This window comes from Trichosurus vulpecula, chromosome 7 (assembly GCF_011100635.1).
Source record: "Trichosurus vulpecula isolate mTriVul1 chromosome 7, mTriVul1.pri, whole genome shotgun sequence".
In the NCBI taxonomy this organism is placed as follows: Eukaryota; Metazoa; Chordata; class Mammalia; order Diprotodontia; family Phalangeridae; genus Trichosurus; species Trichosurus vulpecula.
The window spans coordinates 1,211,134-1,232,262 of record NC_050579.1 but is presented as its reverse complement, the minus strand read 5'-3'; the positions used below and the strand labels follow the sequence as shown (position 1 = coordinate 1,232,262).

The 21,129-nt window shown below is 46.5% G+C and overlaps 1 protein-coding gene across 1 annotated transcript; it reads right to left on the bottom strand.

Annotated features, from left to right (window-relative positions):
- Positions 1-4,434: 4,434 nt before the first annotated feature.
- Positions 4,435-9,894, bottom strand: OTOS (otospiralin). Its single transcript, XM_036765926.1, has 3 exons — positions 9,837-9,894; positions 9,074-9,100; positions 4,435-4,619 (listed from the first exon to the last, which is right to left on the bottom strand). The coding sequence occupies exons 1-3, from the start codon at positions 9,892-9,894 to the stop codon at positions 4,435-4,437; spliced, it is 270 nt and encodes an 89-aa protein (XP_036621821.1).
- Positions 9,895-21,129: the final 11,235 nt, after the last annotated feature.

The following is a 21,129-nucleotide window of genomic DNA, read 5'->3' as shown; positions in this document are numbered from 1 at the left end:
CAAGCAAAAATACTAACAGTCTTGCCAGAAACTATATTTGAAGATAGATCTGTTTGTCATTCTTTGGAGAACAGTTGGGCTGCTCAAAGCACCGGGCTCCCTTGTTCAGCTGCCCACCTCTCCCCAATGAGCATGGTATGTGCCCAGAGATATCTGGACACGAGATATCTGTAGCAAGAGGATGGAAGCAGATTAAACCATGAGTATAATCCATACACTGGGACAAGAACATTTCTACTGGTTTGATGGATAAACTAAATGTCATGTGGATAAAATGAGCATGACATAATCATGAGCTAGGAAACAAGGCATTTTGGTGCTAGCTGAATTGAAAGAAGAGGCATCACTATCCACAAAGTCTTGCAGAAAAACTTCTTCTCCTTGGCAGATTCTACTTCCCATTGGATTTAAATTTTCAGACAAGTGCACATTTTAAAAATCCCGTATATTTTATTTTTGCCTACATGGGAAATGCCTACTTTTCTCTGGTTTGATTTTAATTTCCACAGAGTTAAGACTATATGTATTGTTGAGTCTTTTCAGTCGTGACCAACTCCCCATAACCCCATTTGAGATTTTCTTGGCAAAGATACTGGAGTGGCATACCATTTCCTTCTGCTTATTTTACAGGTGAGGAAACTGAGGCAAATAAGGTTAAGTGACTTGCCCAAGGTCACATGGCTAGTAAGTGTCTGATGCTGGATTTGAACTCAAATCCTACTGATTCCTGGCCCAGCACTCTACTGCACTACCTAAGCTGCTTTTTTATTTCATTACTAGCTTGACCCACTTAAGGTTCTCTGTGGTTTTTGATTTTCAAAGGCAACAGTACAGGTCAAATTCTATTCAAAAAAAACTATTTATTCCCTCTTTTAGTTATTTTTATCCTGTACATGGCTTGCTTTGTATCTATTTGTCTGCATGTTGTCTCCCCCATCAGATGGTAAACTCCTTGAGGACAGCACAGTGCCTGGCACATGGGTGTTTAATAAATGTTGATTAATTGATTGATTGGTGAGACTACTTCGAAGCCTTCTTCTGTGGCCCATAAAGCATGTACTTTATTGATCTGCTTACAATAGAATTCTCTATTACCTCATGAAAGCGAAAAGTCTTTATAATCCTGGATGTTAGGAATTAAATTAACACTCACCCTGTAGTTACACCACAAGGGACATAATTTGGATCAAGATTTTCTTATCTATATGTCCTGGGATGTTATAATGACTCTGTGATAGTCCAACAAATATTGTTTCTAGTTCTGTGGCAGAGGAACCCAAGGTCGGTGGCTATCCATGGTGATAATCTCAATCTGATTCCTTCCAAAGATCTGTGACTTCATCCTTGCGTGTATTCCACAGAAGACTTTGACCCCGTCATGCTTTAGTAGCTGAACTTCATGAGTCACTGTAGCCTAAAGAAAGCGTTAGCTGCTAAGCCACCCTTATCAGATGAGCCCTCTGAGCTGGTCCTTGGGTGATAAGCACCCCCTGGTGCCAGGCTTATTTTGGTAGGTAAGACCAGCCAGAGCTTGTGCATTGGTGGCATCACCTTGGAACACTGAGTCACTGCTGTGTCCCAATCAGCCATCAGAGGAGGACTCTCTCAGAGGTTCATCTGGAAGCTGTAGCTGTCAAAGGCATCAGAGTGTTGCCTGCCGGGGAGGAGAATGGCTTCCATAGTGTGTCTCCATCCCATTATCAAATACAAGAAAGTTTCTCGCTTGACTTTTTGTTTTATTTCTTAGCTACTTCTCCTTGATCTTACTGTCAAAATTGTTTGGTTTAACAAGAGAGAAAAGGGAGGGATAGCACCATACCAACTGCCTACCCAGAATCTAAGCTAGACTACCGGGACATAAGACTATGGACAATCTTAATCATACTTCCCCTGAAAAAGAATGCATTTTAAAGTTTGGTAAATAAAAGTTTCTAATACCCAATGTTGTGATTTCCTTGATCTTACTCTGTTTTATAAATAGTCATCTGAACTATCCTGTGGTCCAAATTTCCAACATCACAAAAACATGTAACATGGACTTGATGAACTATCAAGAAGAACCTGTCATCGCAAATTATAATATCCTTACTATTAAAGAAATCTGCATGAACTGTCATTTTCAGTGGCTGCCACGTCCATCTGAAGTTCCATAGTGCCTCCTGCTTAGCCAGTGAGCTAAATATTGCAAGAAAATACTAAAAAGGTATGAGCCATATGTAAATATAAAAAACCTAAAAATAAAACCCCTACCATTTACTATTTCTGTTTCTGAATCACCACATAGAATTGTATATATCCCCAGTGATGACTTCCCTTTAAAATTCTATAATTTAAAATTAATATTTATAGTTTAAGAAAGAGATGTAAACTATTCCTAAGGTGTTAGGCAGTATGTCTTGTCATCCGCACCAGTGGATGGGCATAGTGTCACAGCTGATCTAATCCAGTAACAATGGTATTGGGTGTTGGCATCAGTTTTTGTACTTACAGCTGAATATGGGTATTTATAAAAATGTAGCTATATCGCACACATATATAACACAGCTAGCATTTATATACTGCTTTAAAGTTTGCGAAGTACTTTACATATGTTATTTCATTTATATTTCATATAAAACCACAAAGAAGGGGGGAGAGTTGCTTGGTTTCTTTAGCCTCCTTGTGCCCTACTCTGCATGAGATGCTTTCCTCGAGATTTAGCCAAGCCTCACCTCTCCAGCCTTTGTAAAGCACCAGCTTAGGTGAGTTGTGGGTTCCCTAAATTTGAAGCCTTTTTGGCTCATGTCTTCCCTAAGCTGGGGCTGTAATTAAATAGCTATCTCCCGGAAGGGTCTGACTTGCTTATAGAAATTGTAGAGGGGGGCTGGGCAGAGAAAAGAGTAAGTTTAGAAATATATCAGGTTACACCAGAGGCTTTTTTCTTCCTAAGCTTCCCAGTGTTATTGAAGTCTGATTAAATTGAAATGCTTGAGCAGGTAATGAGAGGAGATGCAGAAAGCAGAAGCTGGAGCCAAAGAAAACCTTAGTGGAAAAAATGTGGGTATTTCTGGACTCTACATGTCATCTCTCTGGTACTATATAGAGATAAATAGAAGCAACTGCAGAATAATTTCCAGACTTTAAACTGTAAACCCAGTATTCAAGGACTATGGACTCTCTTCTTCTTCACTGTTGACTTTTGCTCAACTATTTACTTGCTGTCTTCATTAATAAAAAACATGGTCAGAAATCAAGCCAATCGACCGTCTTCTGAAAAAGAATGCAAGGGGAAATCTTGGCTCCATTCTATGACTTTCATTAGAAAAAGAGAAAGCCAGAAAGTGGCTCCTTTGGATCAAAACCCAGTGCCCCTAATGCTACCCTAAAACCCTCACCTGCGACAGCCACATGGTTCTGCTAAATTAAACCTTCCAGGTCTTCAAAGGAGATGCCCGGGAGACATGAAGACGAGAGTCCCCCAAAGGCATCACCTGAGGTCATGTTGTGAGGAGATGTCCAAAAGCATTTATTCATTTTTAACAGCAAATGACGGGACTAGGATTTGAATCCAGGTCCTCAGAGTCCGAATTCAACGCCCCATCTGAAGCACCATCCTGCTCTTTCTGTTCCAATCTCTTTCCAAAGCGGGAGTATGTTCTGCAAGGTCCTGGGCACACGCCCAAACTTCCATTTGAACCGTTCCAGTGCTGAGAACCTCACAGTCTCCGGCAGCAGCCCACTCATTTCTTAACGGTTCTAATTGCTGGAAAGTTCCTTACATTGAGCCAACATCCACCTCCACAGAACCCTCTTCACTTCCCCTCATTCTGCCGTCTGGAACTAACTCCTCTTACACTTACCAATAACTTTGGCTATTTGGCAACCCCCATAATGCCCCCTCCGCCTTCTCTTCCGGTTAAGCGTCCTGATTGCCCTCCACTATTTTCCATGTGGTGCCTAGACCTCTCACCGTCTTTGTTCCTCTAAACTTGATGGGGCTCGCTGGCCTCCCTTAGAGTGGGGTAGCCAGATCTCAACGACTCCAGATTTAGTCTGACCAGGGCAGAAGAATACAGTGGGACTCCCCACTCCTGTCTTCCAGACATTATTTCCAATACTATAACTAAGATTGAGCTGCCTGTTGGTGGACTCTGTTCTTTTAGGGTTTTCCCAGCTCACGTTTTCACCCTCGACAAACGCCGTACGATAGTGCATTCAAATTTTCTTTATTAATATTTTAGCACAAACACTGATCCTTAAGAGCAAAACTAATGTTGTTTGGAGCTTGACAAAGAGGGAAATAGAATTTTACTAACGATGGGGGTCCCCTCCCAAGAAGCATTGTTTCGATTTAATCAAGTGTTTATGTTGTGGTTATGCATTTCAGGAAGAAAGGAAACTGACCCATTGGCTTGAAATGCCTTGGTCTCTGTTCTAGGGCGCCTGGAAAACGCTTCAGTCTTCCTGATAAGGGACATCATAACCCAGGGTAGTGCCCAGGGGAAAGTGAGCAAAGAAGGTCCGGGCCATATCGTGGATCTGGTGGTAGGCTCCCAGCGTCTGAAAGTACTCGAAATAGGACCAGAAGTCTGTAGTGGAGAAAGGCCAGTAGGGCAAGGCGGGTAGCTCCGCGAAGGGGTCTGATAAAAGGAGAAAAGGGTGACGATAATAAACGATTAAACAGATATTTGATCCTCATAACAACCCTAGGTGAGAAAGCTGAAGCCCAGACAGGTTCAACGACTTGCCCACAGCCACACAGCCAGTATGTATTTGAGGCAGGATTCAAACTCGGCTCTTCTGCTTCTCGGTCCCAAACGCTATGCGCTATGTAAAGGGCTTTGCAAACTTTAAATCACTATATAATTGGTTATTATTATATTTATTGTTCTTATTATCATCATCTTCCTGAGTTCAAATCCAGCCTCAGACCCTTAGTAGCTGTATGACCCTGGGCAAGTCACTTTGCCCTGTTTGCCTCAGTTTCCTCATCTGTAAAATGAGCTGGAGAAGGAAATGGCCAAGCCCTCCAGCATCTCTGCCAAGAAAACCCCCAATGGGGTCCCAAAGAGTCGGACATGACTGGACCTGCCTATGTGGGACAAGAAGGGGACGATACAAAGTAAAATACAACCAGGTGCTTGTGTGTGTTGTCCAAACAAAAAGGGCCACAGGACAGGAGAGAATAACAACGAATAACAATAATAACGGTTGATAAATCTATAGCTGTTTAAGTCCTGCAAAGCCCTTTACAAGCCTCATTTCACCCCATTGTACAGATAAGAAAACTGAGGCTGAGCAGAAGTGTTTTGCCTAGAGTCACATAACTGGTAAGTGTTTAAGACAGGATTTGAATTCAGAGCTTCCTGACTCCCAGTCCAACACATTAATCTCTACCCAATTGCCCTGGTGAGAGGCTGGTGTGAGATGGAGTACTTCAGGAAGGCTTCCTGGAGGGGGAGGCTCTCAAGCCTTCAGGAATGGACAGAGTCTGGGTGGGAGTAGGGAGGGAACCAGCCGCAGGAACAGAGGTGCAAAGTGGAGTTGAGTGGAAGGTGCTCAATGGCTTGGGGCCTCAGTGATTTCTGAAAAGCTGTGGACTCGTCTCCCTGGACTTGGCAGGGATCCCAGAGGGCATCATTCCACAGAGGAGGAAACAGAGGGTCATGGAGGTGCCTCACCTAGTAAGGTTTGGGCAGGCTCAAGGACTGACCAGCAAATCAGCCAATGAGTATTCAAGTGCCTACTGCTAGGCCTTTTCTACTGCGTGCTGGGCCTGCGTTAGGCCAGGCGAGGGATACAGAGACAAAAAATAAACCAGCCCCGGCTCTCACAGAGCAGAGACAAAAAATAGATGCGTGACCTTCCTGTTGTTCCTGCTCAAAGTTAACCTGGGTGTCCAAGATGTGGGAGAGGATGCTGAATGTTTGCAAAGCCCTGGGACCTGGCCTTGTGGGCACAGTACGGTACAGAGGAAAGATTGTTCACTCTGGCGGCAGAGAAGCTGGGTTCAAATCCCACCTTGGATGCTCACCCACTCTGTGTCCCTGGGTGAGCCACAATGTCTTCCACTGTCAAGAGACCTAGATGGTCTCTGCAGCCCTAGGGGCCTTTTCAGAAAAGGCCACTGGACTCAGGGCATCCTGAGGTTAAACAATATGGAACCTGATCACAGGAATATAGCGTGGAAAAAGGAACCAGTTGAACCCAAAGGAAGCCACTTCTGTCACAATGGAGAGGAGGCCATCTAGAGAATGGCTTTCACAGAAACAAAAGGTAGATGGGACCAATGAGGTAGTGTGGAGCAGTGGCTAGACCACTCTACTTGAAGTTGGTAAGATCTGGGTTCAAATCCTGCCTCAGACATTCACTAATTGTATGATCCTGGACCAATCAGTCTCTTAACCTCCGAGTGCCCAGACTTCTCAAGCGCAGATCTGGCCACAGTGGGGGTACCCAAGGAGCAGTTATTGGTCGCTTAGTCTATTGATTCATACATAGTCCCCTCATTTCATATCACTGCTCTCATTCCCCACGAATGAATTCCGTAACTTAATACTGAGGCGCAGCCCAAATGGCATTGCCAAGTCCTTTATAATTCAAAACGTTTCAAAAGAAACCGAGCTGCTCATGTCTAACCTCCCCCGCTTTGCCGGGCAGTCCCCAGGGAAGGAAGCTACACAAAGCCAGGCCAGAGCAGTTGGGCCCTGTTGTCTGGGACAGGAAGCAGAAACTGCTGACCTTTCATTTAAGAGAAAAGCCCAGGGGGCTGGCATTCAGGAAAGCAAACGACTCTCCAAGAAGAAAATCTTTATTCCTGAAGGGAGCGGCGCTGTGTTAGCTGCACTGTTTATTGGGGAGGGGACCACACGGCCAGGAAGTCAGCCGCCGGACGCGCCCCTTGTCCCCGGGTGACCACAGCTGCTTTATTTACAGGTTCCCTCCTGCGCTGTCCACTCAAGAAGGGAGCTGGGTAGCTGCAGCACGTCCTAAATGCCATCATGAGAAATCAGGGCCCCTTGGCATTTAGTCCACGAGGGTCAATGCACCTTGAACTCAACTTCTAGGCTTTCTAGGATCGAGTGCTGGGAGGGACCTTAGAGGCCATCTGGTTTCACCCCCTCGCTGGACTGCCAGGTCAACCCTACCAAGACCAGGGTGGGGCGGGGTGCGGGGGAGAAGGGATCCCCAGAGTCACAAAGGACCCAAGCAGTAACAGCTGGAACTCTGACCCCAAGGCCGGCTCTTTCCCACTTTGCCGGATTGCCTTAAGACTGGGCTCGAACTCCTACTGGTCCATGAAGCCCTAGAACGCTCCCTCCCAAAGTGACCTTGCACCTGTTATGTATCCGCTCTGTACATCCTTATTAAGGCCTAGAATGTCAGCTCTTTTAGGACCAGGATGGAGGCACTTGGGTTTTTGTGCCCCTGGTATCTAGAGCCGTGCCAGACACGTAGTATAAGATTTAATCAGTCTTTATTGTTCTTGAATTGTGTCCTACACTGTGACCCCACTGGGGGTTTTCTTGGCAAAGATACTGGAGTAGTTGGCCATTTTCTTCTCTAGCTCATTTTACAGATGAGGGAACAGGGGCAAAGAGGGTGAAGTGATTTGTCCGGGGTCACCCAGCTACTAAGTGTCCAAAGCCAAATTTGAACTTGGGTCCTCTTCCGTCCCAGCCTGGTGCTCTAATGCACTGTGCTACCTAGCTGCCTCATCGATTGCTTAATCCAGCAGGGAACCTGGGGCCTTAAGGCCACTAGATCCTCAAGTGTGGTCCTTTGACAGAATCTGGTTCTGTGACATTTGGATTCAGTGAAAGGGCTGCACTTGAGGACCTAGAGAGCCACATGTAGCCTCAAGGCTGCAGGGTCCCCACCTCTGAAATCAATTGGCTGCGTATAGTCCTTCTTTGGCTTCAGGTCCCGGACCAAAAAAAAAATCTTGCCCCCAAAATGGGCCAAACCCCGTGCCTAAATCCCACCATTACTGTTTCATGTCTTTGTTTTGTATTGTCCTCTCTGGGTCCCTCTTTTAAAACATAAATTCTTCCGGAAGGAAGAGCCAGCCAAGTCCCTAACACTTGAATCATTCATGTAGAGTTAGAAGGGACTTCTCCTAATCTGCCCCCTTACTTTACAGATGGGGAAACTGAGCCCCAAGGGGGTGAAGCGACTTGCCCAAGATCATACAGCCATTGCCAGGAGTTCCTCTGACCCACCTCAGCACTCTTTCTATTGGACCATGATTTGGCTCATTGAGAAATGAGGCTGTGATGAAAACGCACATTTCTCTGGCTATGGAAGTTTTTCCAAAGTGGTTCCTCCACAAACCCACAAGTCCAGTAAGGAAGATAGTGCAGATATGGATGAGTAAAGTGTGTCCCAAGGACACTGAATGACTTGGAGCATCACAGTAAGTCTCAGAGCTGGGCTCAGACCTACATCTCCCAAGTCCAAGTTAAGCATCCTCATCACTTCTAGCATGCTGTCAGCCATACAAGGACATTGAATGGGAATAAGGAACCCAAGGACCTCGCAGACACCACTGAGTCTCACCTCCTTCTTTGACAGATGGAGAAATTGAGGCCCAGGCAATTGAAGTGACTTGCCCAAAGGACTGGGCAGGTTTTGACCCTGGTTCCTCTGGCTCCAAAGCTGGTGTTTCTCCCACAGTGCCCTGGAGCTGGAGGGGAGACAGCATGGAGGCCAACTTTGCCTCCCCTGCCCTGGGGCAGAGCTTCCTGAATGCTTCCTGTTCCAGGGTCTGGGCTTTTTACACATATCATCCTTTTTATTTACGAAATCATCCAGATATCCATGCTTTCCCAACCTGAAGTCACAGGGAGTGTGTGCAGCCAACAGGATATTTTGGTACGGCACAGAGACTCTAGCCACCGATGATGACATGCACAGCCTCTTGGTAGTATTTATGGCCATCATTTTCATCTGCCTAACATAAGACAGAATGCTTCCCTGCCTTCCTAGCTTTCCTCTCCACCCCTCCCCCCTCCATCATCCCTGACCCATTTTCTATTCTGTCTTTTAAAAAACACACACAAAGAGATGTGAGAAATGAGAACCATCTCATTACCTGCATCTTCCTGGACTGGCTTGGCACCTACAAATAAAGAAGAAAGACATCACTTGGGGGGTAGGGGGGGAAGAGGGAGGGTTCTACGGGAAGGGCAAGAATATGACTGACAGCTGGCTCCCTGTCAGCTTCCAGAGCCATCAGAAAGAATCCTTCATCACAAAGCCAAGTACGTTGGGAGGCCAAAAAGCCTGCCATGGCACTTTTTGAAAGCAAAGCAGCAACAGGTGGCATGAATATGGCATTTTAAGGTTTCTCAAAGCAGTGCATGCACATTCTTTCATTTGAGTGGAAAAAACACCAAGCTGGAGTCAGACGACCTACCTCTGTGACCTTGGGAAAGCTACCAAGGAGTCCACCAGCCTCCCAGGGACTCAGTTTCTTTATCTGTAAATCTAAAATGATCTTTATATTTAAAAAAAAAATCCTTTCTCACTGTAAGCTTCTGTGGGCAGGAGCTGCTTCTTTGTGTTTTTATCCTAGCATAGCCGGTCACTGGCTCACAGTGGGCACCTCGATGGCCTCTAAGGTCCCTCCCAGCCTTTGATCAATGATCCTCCCAATAGCTCTGAGTTAGAAGCTATTATTGTCACGGCTTTACAAAACTGAGGCTCCCCATGGTTTGATGGCTCACCCAGGCTCACAACGCCCCTCAAACTCTGACATCAGACTTGAGCTGAGGTCTTTCTGACTCCAAGCCCAGAGCTTTACTCACTCTGCCTCTAACCAGCCCATATGTTAGTCTTTTCAGTAGCCAACTCACCTATGAAAGCCCCCATCAGCAGACAGAGGAAGAGCTGGCTGACAATGCTGAATTTCATCTTCCCTGGAAATCTCAAATGTCAGCTGTCCAACAGATGAGAAAGAAACAGGTCATTACTATGCACACATTTCTTTAAAACAAATTTAAAATTATTTATTGATGCGTTTTACATTTCCATCTTCTCCCTAATGACACTGGATCCCCTCGAACAATCACACTATAGAATCCTCCCTGATAAACAAACCAACAGATGGACCATGAAAATACATTTCTGGCAGCTCTGCCAAGCAGGCGATGGTTGCTAAAAACTTAGATCTCTTTATGAAAACAATCTCTCACTTTTTTCATAGCAAGGGTGATTTGAATATAATTACTAAAATATGTTCTCCCCTCCTTTTCCATCCATTTATTTCTTTTGGAGAGGTTAAACCTTAGTCCTCAAGCCTACGAGTTTGAATCTAGAAATCCAAGAAATTGTACCTTTGTTTTTCCCCGTGAGGTCGGTTCCAGTTTTTATCTCAGAAGTTACCTCTTGGCTGATTCAGCAGTCCAGCTTCAATGGGCTTCTGTTGATGGTATGAAGAGGCAAGGGGCTAAGGAAAAGAGGCGTCACTTGTGGAAGCACCAATCAGAAGTCTTCCTTCTCCCAAGAACTGGAATGTAGTTCATCATAGGACCACTTGTGTTTAAAAAAAAAATACAGAGATCAGCTCTGAGGGATCATGATTGTTAATCCCAAGGACTCAAGGAAGGAGATTCTCTAAAGGAATTCCCTTGGGCTTCTTCATTTTTTCTGTGTCATGAACTTCTTCTGGCACAACCTGTGGACTCTGTCTCAGAACTGCTTAAGTGCAATGAGAAAGGAAACCAACTATATTAAAATATAGCTATCAAAACTTTTTTCAAAAGTTTATGGACCCCAGGTTAAGAACCCTTGCTTAATTGTGGCAGCTGGGTGGCTGTAATATTAATTAAGTTGGGACTTTTTTACTGTTTTAGAATGCTAAATTAATTAAGTGTCCTTGATTGAGCCTTACTAGGTGCAGAGCCCCAGGCCCAAACCCCTATTTACTAGGTGCTAAGCTGATGTAGGTGTGAAGCCCCCAGGGCCCTAAGGGGAGTTGCTAAGACCAGAGCCAATAGTATGCACCTAAGTTCAGGTCGCTCAGATGATGTCTGATGATGACCAAAGACTATAAAAAGAGAGAACAGAGTTGTTTGCTTGAGGCTCTCACTCCTGGAGGAGTGTTGGCCTGGGACTCTGGGCAGCCGCTCTAAGAGCTTTCCAGCTTGTCAACCCAGATGTTGATGGTTTCTTGGTAACTATGAATTGTGATCTCATCTGTTTATATTGTGTATGTTTGTAATTTGTTTGTATTTGCTCTGAAGTTCAGGTTGCTGGCTTTTCCTCCTGAACTGAGTTTACATGTGTATGTTGGATTAAAGTAAGATTGTTAACCCCTTAACATTGCTTTCCTTAGTAAAGCAGACCAAAGAACCTGTGCTGGCAGCGTTGTTGTTGTTGGGCTTGTGGTAGTCTTTCACCCCCACAACAGCTGCTAGTTGAATTATCGCAACAGTGGCACAATGAAGAGAGCACCAGACCTGGAGTCAGGAGGACCTGAGTTCAAATCTGGTCTCAGACCCTTAATAGCTGTATGACCCTGGTTAAATCACTTAACCCCAGTTGCCTCAAAAAAAGAAAAAAAAAAGAACCCTTGCTTAAAGTTTCTCAGACTAAACCTGATGTTGGCAAATTAAAATCTAATTTAATTAATTTTATTAAATTAATCAATTAAAATCTTATTGTATCATTATTTGATAGTTGGAAGGGACTTCAAGAGAACAAAGCATGCATCCCTTCCCACAACATTCCTGAGAAATTCCTAGCTAGGGTAGCTGGGCAGGTGAGACTTGGGATCCCTGAGTATTTAAGTACTAGGCACTGAACTAAAATACAAAGGTAAGTTCTAATGACTCTCACAGCCCTTTGTCCCAGCATAGGTCAAATGGGCCAAATGAAGTAAAAGCAACAGAACCCCAGCCTTTGGGAGTTAGACACAGCCACAGTCACCATCTGGACCAGCCCATCCATGGGCACAGTCTCTACTTGAACCTACTTGGCAAGGGGCTTGAGGAGGCAGCCCTTTTGGAGAGCTGCCTGGGTTGTTCTGATGGTGTTATGGGAGAAATATCTCATCCTTGAGTCTTGTGGGAGGTTAGTGCTGCTGAAATAAAGCTACCAGCACATAGAAATTATGGAGGTAAATCTAGGCTTTATTATACTTAAGCACAGTTGGGAGGAGGGGCACAGGAAAATAACTCCTGAACCAAGAGTAGGATTCTAAGAAGGCTTCTTAGGGACAAAATTATGTTAGTGACAGAAAGAATTCCTTTCAATATTGCAATTTCATACATTCTTTTAGGCTCTGAAAGTTTAAAAAACGACATTCACAATCCCATGTTTCCTTCAAAGTCATAAAAGTTGAACAAATTTAGTTAAGAAGAATCAGAATCTCGTGCATCCCCTAAGGAAACAAACCTAAACAGACTCTACAGGTAAACTGAGTCGAGTTGCATTTAGAGAGTTCACAGTAGACTGGTTGAGGGGAGATTTACACGTCACCAAGATAACCAAGCGACTGAGGACAATTGGGATCCTTCCTCTAGCTTCTCATCTGAGGGATGTTTGAGGGCTTAAGTCAATTTTCACATCCCGTAAGACACATTTCAGCCGGTTCAATAACCTTCTAACTTCATCGAACTAACTCTATTAGTAAACTAAGTCAGGTTACAGATTAAACTACATTTAGGAGGATTCACAATAGGATAAATGACCCCGACCTCGTTTCCCCAAATAACAAAGATTAATAAATGCAACTAAAAGATGAAAAAATATTATCACAATGGCCATGAACCTGTGGCTCCTCTGCTGCCCACAGGCTCCCTAAATGAAAGGCAGAATGTGGAAGCCAGAAAGCCCAGGCTTTGCCTCTGCCTTTGAGAAGGAGCAAGTCACAGATCTGGATGACATGCTCTATGTGGTGGATACCAGATCTTTGCTAGTCACATAATTCACCTCCCAATATAAGGAGGTGACCACTAGCAGCAGCGCCAGGAGGATCAGGGCAATGGCGAGATCAATGGCATTTCATGCCCAGTCACTGATCCTCATTGTGGGTCAAGGGCATCAGGAATGATGACTTGATTTTTCTTTATTTTCCTTTTATTTATATTTATACAGGGTGTCCCTAAAGTCTGGACACATAGGAAAATTGACGGCAACGTGGAGTTATTGCATCGAGTTCACGTGAATCTTGCAAAGCGCATCCACCTTTGCATCACAAATGATGGAAATCACATTGAAGATGTTATTTGTTAATATTCCAATTAAATAAAATGTGGTTGAAAATTTCATTCATTTCACTTCTTTAAAATATACATTTTTGCCTATGCATCCAGACTTCAGGAACACCTTGTATATTATATATTTATATTACTACAATATAAATATATTTATTATATATGTATATTATATATTTATATTTATTTATATTTCTTTTATTATTTGAGACTCAGGGACATTCCTCCTGCAATCCTTGGTTAACTAAAAGCCATCTTCATATTAACCTCACTTGACCAAAGGCTGTGAAAATTGACTTAGAGTCTTAAATATTCCTTAGCTAAGAAATCAGAGGAAGACTCTCTGCTGTTCCTGGCTCCGGTGACACATAAATCTTCTTCCTCAATCAGCTTATCAGAAATCTTCTAAATGCAGATTAATCAGTAACCTGACTTAGTTTACCTATAAAATTTGTTTGATGCAGCTTGCTTCCTTAGGTGTGTAAATTTGTTCCAATTTTATAACATTGAAGGAAGTGAATTGTTGGATTATGGATCTGTCTTCTCTTTAACTTTTGTGGCCTGAGAGGAATGGACAAGATTGCAATATGTAAATGAATGGCTTCTCTGTCACTCTGACTGCATTTGCCTAGAAGAAGATTCTTGACTCTCAAATAGGATCTCAGGTTTTCTAGGAGGCCTGAACCTATGCTTTGGCATAATATGAAAACCTAGGTTTCTATCTCCACATTTCTGTGTTGTGGTAAAACATATTTGACAGCAGCTACCCAGCACATGAACTCATAGGGCAGCTATTTCTCTTCTAATAGTAATAAGGTGGCTAAGAGGTTATTACCCTTTGGGCAGCCTGTGCCAGTGCAAAGGTGTATACCAAGGACAACCTCCCATCTGGTGACCTTGGATACCAAAAAAAATCATATCAGTCCAGAAGTGACAGTTGGCAAGTTTTCTTCAGATTCCAATTCATATTCCCATCTATCTCTAGTCGCTGAATGGCCACAGTCAGCTTGCTCTATAGTCTCCTGGTCTGAGGCATCACCAAAGATCATTTGGAACCAGGTAGGTCTATATGACTACCAGCAAATGTAGGGAAGGAATAAGTCAGGCCCTCCCTGGTAGTTTTGGTTTCCATATTGGGATGAAATGGAACTCTACAGGAAGATCTAATGGTCCACACCAGGAGATCTACCTTGCCCTAGCAGGGGAGGAGAGTTAAGGACAATGTTGTGTTGGCAACCAAAATGGGCTCTTAGCACTCAGTTCAACCAAGTGCCCTTGAAGAGTTTGGCCTTTGTTTCCTTGATGAGATTGGGAGTCCTTGGTGACCTCCTTGCCTCAGGGGAGGGCCTCGTTTACATGGGTTTGAGTGGCATGTTTGGGACATCAGAGGCTTTTTAGATCACGCCTCTTTGTGACGATTCTAGGTCACCGGGGTAATTCGCATGTGTGACTCACCCCTGACCCTGAAAAAGTTATAAAACCAGGGATTGGCTTTCTCTTTCTTGGAGCTCTGAGCCACAGCAGGAGTGGCACGTGACTCTGGGCCAGCCGTTGTAATGAGCTCCCTGGCTGAACACTCAGATGTTGATAACTACGAACTATATTTGGTCTGTAATTCAGGGTGCTGGTTTTTCCCCTAAACTAAGTAAATGATATTTGTATGCTGGATTAAAGTAAGATTGTTAACCCTTTAATGTTGCTTTCCTTAATAAAGCAGATCAAAAGAATCTGGGCTTTTGCAGCGTTCTGTGAGCTGGTTGTTGTTGATTTTATACACCCTCACAGCTGCTAGCCAGATTGTTGAAACAAATGTTCAATGAGGACAGGAGCTGATTCAGTCCTCAGGAGTCTCTCCCCCTCTTTCAGGAGTAGGGCAGGGGTCTCTAAATTTGCAGAGGTGTCAAAGGGCCCTTGGGCTGCGGGCCTCCACTCCAGTGCTTAGTGATAGGGTGCTCGGGTGCTTGTGCTTGAACCCTAATTCTAATAGCTTCTGCTTGGGTGCCTGTGCCTGAACCCCAATTCCAAAACCACATCCAGTTCTAAAATCACATGTCTTCCTAGCTTCAAAATACTGTCTCTCTAGCTCAAGGGCAGCATGACCCAGCAACACACTTATCTCTACTCCTTTCACAGTAGGCAGTTGTGCTGACTCCCTGTGTACTGATAATTGGCTGTGCACTGGGTCATGATGGTATTCATTAGTTACTGACCTTACTGATATGTATCCTAGATATAGTCAAATGTATACTCTCTTACATTTATTTTGTCTAACAAAACATTTGATGAAAGCCTTTTAGATACTCCCAGTCAGCCCTGACAAATAGTTAACTTAGGGTTCACAGTCAAAACCAGACCCTCAGTAGCCCCCCTTTGGGCTATTTCCCAGTGAACTCTGGGTAATAAGCCTGCTCAGTAGATACAAAAAGTGCATGTTCCTTTAAGAACTGACCACCCCTTAACCACTCCCTAATCCCACCCCAAAACACCTAATTGACATGTTTCACCCCTAAGTCTCTTATAAAAGCTCTCCCTGCACACCTCTAAGGTTGCAGGTTCCCTAAGAACTCTTGTCCGCTGTAAAGCATAATAAATCTTTGCCACCTAGACTTAAAGAATGCTTGAAATCATGAATTCATTCTAGCCAGCTCTTTCAACAATCTGGCTAGCAGCTGCTGTGAGGGTGTGTAAAATCAACAACAACCAGCTCACAGAACGCTGCAAAAGCCCAGATTCTTTTGATCTGCTTTATTAAGGAAAGCAACACTAAAGGGTTAACAATCTTACTTTAATCCAGCATACAAATATCATTTACTTAGTTTAGGGGAAAAAACCAGCACCCCGAATTACAGACCAAATACAATTCGTAGTTATCAACATCTGAGCGTTCAGCTGGGGAGCTCATTGCAACAGCTGGCCCAGAGTCACGCGCCACTCCTGCTGTGGCTCAGAGCTCCGAGAAAGAGAAAGCCAGTCTCTGGTTTTATAACTTTTTCAGGGTCAGGGGTGAGTCACACATGCGAATTACCCGTGTGACCTAGAATCGTCACAAAGAGGCGTGGTCTAAAAGCCTCTGATATCCCAAACATGCCACTCAAACCCATGTAAACGAGGCCCTCTCCTGAGGCAAGGAGGTCACCAAGGACTCCCAATCTCATCAAGGAAACAAAGGCCAAACTCTTCAAGGGCACTTGGTTGAACTGAGTGCTAAGAGCCCATTTTGATTGCCGACACAACAGCCCTGACCCTCTCCAGTACTCGCATCCTTGAGGGGCAGTCCCCCTCAACAACCCAGTCTGGGAACTTCAGTCCTGGGAACTTTAGTTTTGGGATTCCTGAATCCCTGGTTTTTTCTCCCCCAACACTTAGTACACAGTAGGTGCTTCATAAACATTTATTGATTGACTTCAGAGTGCTGCCAAACCAGGTTAAAATGTAATTGGGAAATATTTAACAAAGCTGATAAAAACAGGACAGGCCATCGATAATGTTGATATGTGGGTTTCTAAGTGGGATCCTTAGGTAGGGATTGATGCTCCCATTTCTATTTGAGTTTGACACCAGTGGTCTGGAGCACACTGACAGTTTGAAAATGTAATGTTACCTTTGTTCCACGGCATTTTTATTTATTTTCTTAAATACTTCCTAATTACATTTTAATCTGGTTCCCAGACCTTCTATTTGGAAAGAGCAGTTGCAGCGATGCAAGGTGGGGAAGGTATAGCTAGACAACTGGTTCTTTTGAAAAAGATCTGGGCGTTTTAGCGACAGCAAGGCCAGCTGCGTGTGTGCATCACTACATACATATGTCTACATGCTGCATGCACACCACACATGTATGTCTCCCTTGGTAGGTATGCCTCCCTGGGCACAGACCCAAGGACACGCCTGGCCCACGTGGATGACAAAACATATCCTTTGATCTAATGCAAACAGGCCCTGGAGAGTCAGAGCAAGGGCGGGGTCAAGGCCAAGGTGACATCTGGGGCACCTATACCTGGCTTGCCCCTCCGTCCCGCCTGGCCCAGGGCACGGCGCAGAGACTCCTGGGAGGAGAGGCGGGAGGGTCCAAAGCTGCGCATGCGCAGGTCACGCTGAGGCCGCCTTCCCCCAGCCGGACTACATTTCCCAGAATGCACCCGGAGACTCAGCGCGCCAGCTCTCTCTCTCTCTCTGCCCCCCTCCCCCCCTCCCCCCCTCCCCCCCATCTCCATTCCCGCCCCCGCCCCTAGCGTGACTCGGCCCCCTCCCCTTAGCCCGATGCATTGTGGGAGTGGTCCTTTTGGGGTTCGGAGAGCTGGGGCCCCACAGTCTGCCAGGTGAGGGCTGGGCTGCGGGGCGGTGCGGGTCCGAGGGCCGAGCCTGGGGGGAGGGGAAAGGGAGGGGGACGGAGAGAGTGCGCAGGCGCGACGCTTACACTCAAACACACCCGCGTGTGACAGTGTGTGCACATGTGTGCGTGTCTGAGGAGTGTGTGCGCGCGCCGCCGGTGCGGGTGCAGGTGTAAGCCTGTGCTGGAGGTGCTGATGCGTGGGTGTGCCCACGCGTGGGCCTGACCTCTCCTCCTCGCACCTCCCGCGGCCTCCTGTTCCCTCCCTGAGTCCTGGAAGCCCCCCCCCCTCCTCTGGCCTAGACACCCCACTCGGGACCCTGAACCCGCCCTCTCTTGGCTTTCCAATGACCCGCTCTCGCGGCCCTGCCCATGGCTCCGTGTTCCTAGGAGAGGCTCCTGTCTACACCCACGGCTCTTGGAGCCGGAATAGATGGAGCGCTTTAGCAGGGGTGGGGGTCACGCGGTGTCCAGCCCTCCCGGTGAGGGCTCTCCCTCCAAAGCCCCAGCGACCTCCTGGCGGATCTTGAGGGGGGCGGGATCCCGGGGCCCCGCCCCTTCGCACCCCGGCGTCCTTCGGGGTGTCACCTGCTCCAAGGGCTATGGGAGGAGCGCCCCCCAGCCCAAGTCCAAGTCCCGCCCTCTCCTTGCTCCCGTCTCTGTCTCCTCCGGGATCCGACCGGAACGAGTTTGGGGGTGGCGTTCAATACCTTCCCAGACTGGTTCCCTCGGACCTCTGGGAGGGTCCGAGCCTGCCTGGTCCCTCCGGGACGGGATGCTCCCAGGACCGAGACGCCCCCGTGGCTCCAGCCCCCCCGTCTCTACTCGCCCCGGCCCCAATTCACGCATGTCCCCCTTGCACCCGCCTTTGAGGGCAGGACCGTTTTCACGTTCGTCCCGGTAGCCCCAATGCCTCGTCCCGTATTTGGCCGTAGTGGGCGCTTAATAAACGCTCCTTGATCGATGGGTCCGTCTGAGCACGGATGGGAGGGTTGTTCGTGAGGGGGATGTGGGGGGCTATGTGTACGTCTCAGGGACACTATTGGGGAGGTGGGCGTCGCGCCCAGACACGCCAGGCCCCCTTGCGGGAAGCTGGGGCTCCCTGGGCGGCCCCTGGTTGCTGGGCACCGTAGTCTCGGCTTCCCTCGTGCCCCGCCCCCATCCCAGGAGCCCCCAGTGCCAGGGTGAAATGCCCCCTGGGCCGGTGGATGCCCCGCGGGGGCATCTCTGCCCGGACCCAGGTCCCTCGACGCGTGCTCACCTCCTTCCCTGTCCCCCCCGCCGCAGCTGCCTACTCCAGGCTCACCAGCCAGGACCCCTTTGACTCCCCAGGTGGATCCCGGGGGTTCTGTGGGTGGGGACGGAGAAGGAAGAACCCAGGATTCTACCCTGTGGAAGGGGGTGTCCCTGCTCCCCAGTGGGTAAACCCTCGCAATGCCAGCGGGCAGTGAATGAATGGAGAAAGGCGCGCCCATCATTGCTTAGAACGTGCGACTTTGAAGTCGGCTCAGCGCCCGGACCCAGTGGAGATGCCCCCTTCTAATGGAGAGGGGGGGACAGCCTAAGGGGGTTGGGTGGGAGGGTCCCCTGACAGTGGGCTGTAGCCTCCTTAATGTCGTTCGCTCCGAGAAAATCGGGGCGGGGTCTGATGGGGACCCAACTGGCGACAGTGGGAGCTTTAGTGCCTCTCAGCACCTGGACAGCGTCCCCTGGAGCTGGAGGCAGGGTGGGGGCGGGGCGGGGAGGGGTCGCCCCACTCCGGGGCTTGGGGTCTCAACGGCCACTTGCGGCAGTTGGTGGCGGTGATGTAGAAGAAGGTGGGCCTCTTCCCCGGAGTGATAGCTCCCCTCAGTGATGGCTTCGAGGCCTGGTCTGGAAGTAGGGCCAGGAGGGCTGGGGCTGTTTTCCCGCAGCCCTTGGTCCTGGGTGGGCCTTGGCCTGCAGTGGGGGCAGGGTTGGAAGGAGAGGGAGGGAGGTGGATCTGAATTTTGAGGTAAGGAGAAGGTAGGGTTTGAGTAAAAGGAGTTAGTTCTTGGCAAAGCTTATATTTTTAACGTCAGATTTAGTTTGTTAATTTTTAAAATAATAAAAGTTAGGTTTCCCTTTCCTTAGTTTATGGATAAAAATAATGCCCTTTATGATTAAGTTATGAATCAGTCAGTGTTCATCTTTTAAAAAATCCCTGGGTGTGCACCCTAGTGAAAATGCTGTATAGGCCAGTGCCCTTTTTTAGTGGAGGGGAGAGAGCTGGGGATGAGTGAAGAATATCCCCTCCCCAGTGCAGTGGGCAGTTTTTGGTGCATCTCTGTGCACCCTCCCACCAAAAAAAAAATCACTGCCAAATGGCCAGCCTTTTAGTGGCTGACCCCCACCTTCACTCGGCCCATAAGGTCTTGTTTCTCCTAGTAGGTGACTCACAGTAGGTTTTTCTTAATTCTTTCATGCTTGAATGAATGAAACTCATTACAGGCCTGGTTTTCTGGCCGGGGCTCAGATTTCTTGCCCCCTCTGTCCTTTCCCTCACAGTTGTTAGTAGAATGCCTTTCCTACTTCCTCCCACCCCCACCCCAGTCAATGTGTGTGTATTTATTTATGTACTATTGTGCTAAAAGTATCATGTCCATTATAAAACAGACCCAAAATTTTTAAAAAGGATGAAATAAACAATTTATTTTTAAATTTTGATTAATGGTACAAAAACCTATTTGTGGTCAGTATATTAAGATTTTATTGAGATCCATAAGATTGGACTGTGCTTCATTATTTTTATTTTTTGTTAATTTAATCGATTTTCCTTTCCTCTCACCTCCCATTCCATTGGAAAACAAAACAAAACAAAACAAACTCCCTCATCACCCATGTTCAGAAACATACGTGCTTCATTCTGCCCCTGACTCTCTCACCCCCTTGTCAAGAGGTAGAGCGCATGGCTCTTGAGGGGCCCTTGGCACTTGGGGTAGTCACAGCTCTCCAGGTGTCTTGGCCGTCTTGATGCTGTTCTAGAAATGATTTTCCTGGTGCTGCTCCATTCATTCTTCATCTTAGAAAAATCTTTGAGATTGTTTTTGTAATATCAACATTCTGGTGAAAATCGCTCTATTGGCTTAGCTCGCTGCCCAGTTCCTGGGCTCCCATCAATTCCTATCTCTTTGAAATCATCCAGTTTTCTCATTCATTAGAGCACAGTAATATTCCATCACACTCATACCACCATTGGTTCAGCCATTCCCCAGTTGATGGGTATCCTTTTGTTTCCGGGTTTGCTTATTTGTTGTTTGCCTCCACAAAAAGAACTGTTATCAGTATTTTTGTATGTATATGACCTTTTCATCTTTCATTGATCTCTTTGGGGTGTAGTCCCGACAGTGGTATAGCTGGGTTAAACGGTCACTTCTTAGTAACTTTCTCTGTATAATTCTAAATTGCTTTCCAGGATGTTTGTACTCATCTCATGGTCCGCCAACAGTTGTCCATCAGCGTGCTTGTTTTGATAGCCCCTCCGACATTTGTCATTTCCCTTCCTTGTCACCTATGCCAATATGATGAGAGGGAGCCACCCCATTTTCCAGCCCACCCTCCTCTGTCAAGTGACTTAATAAAATT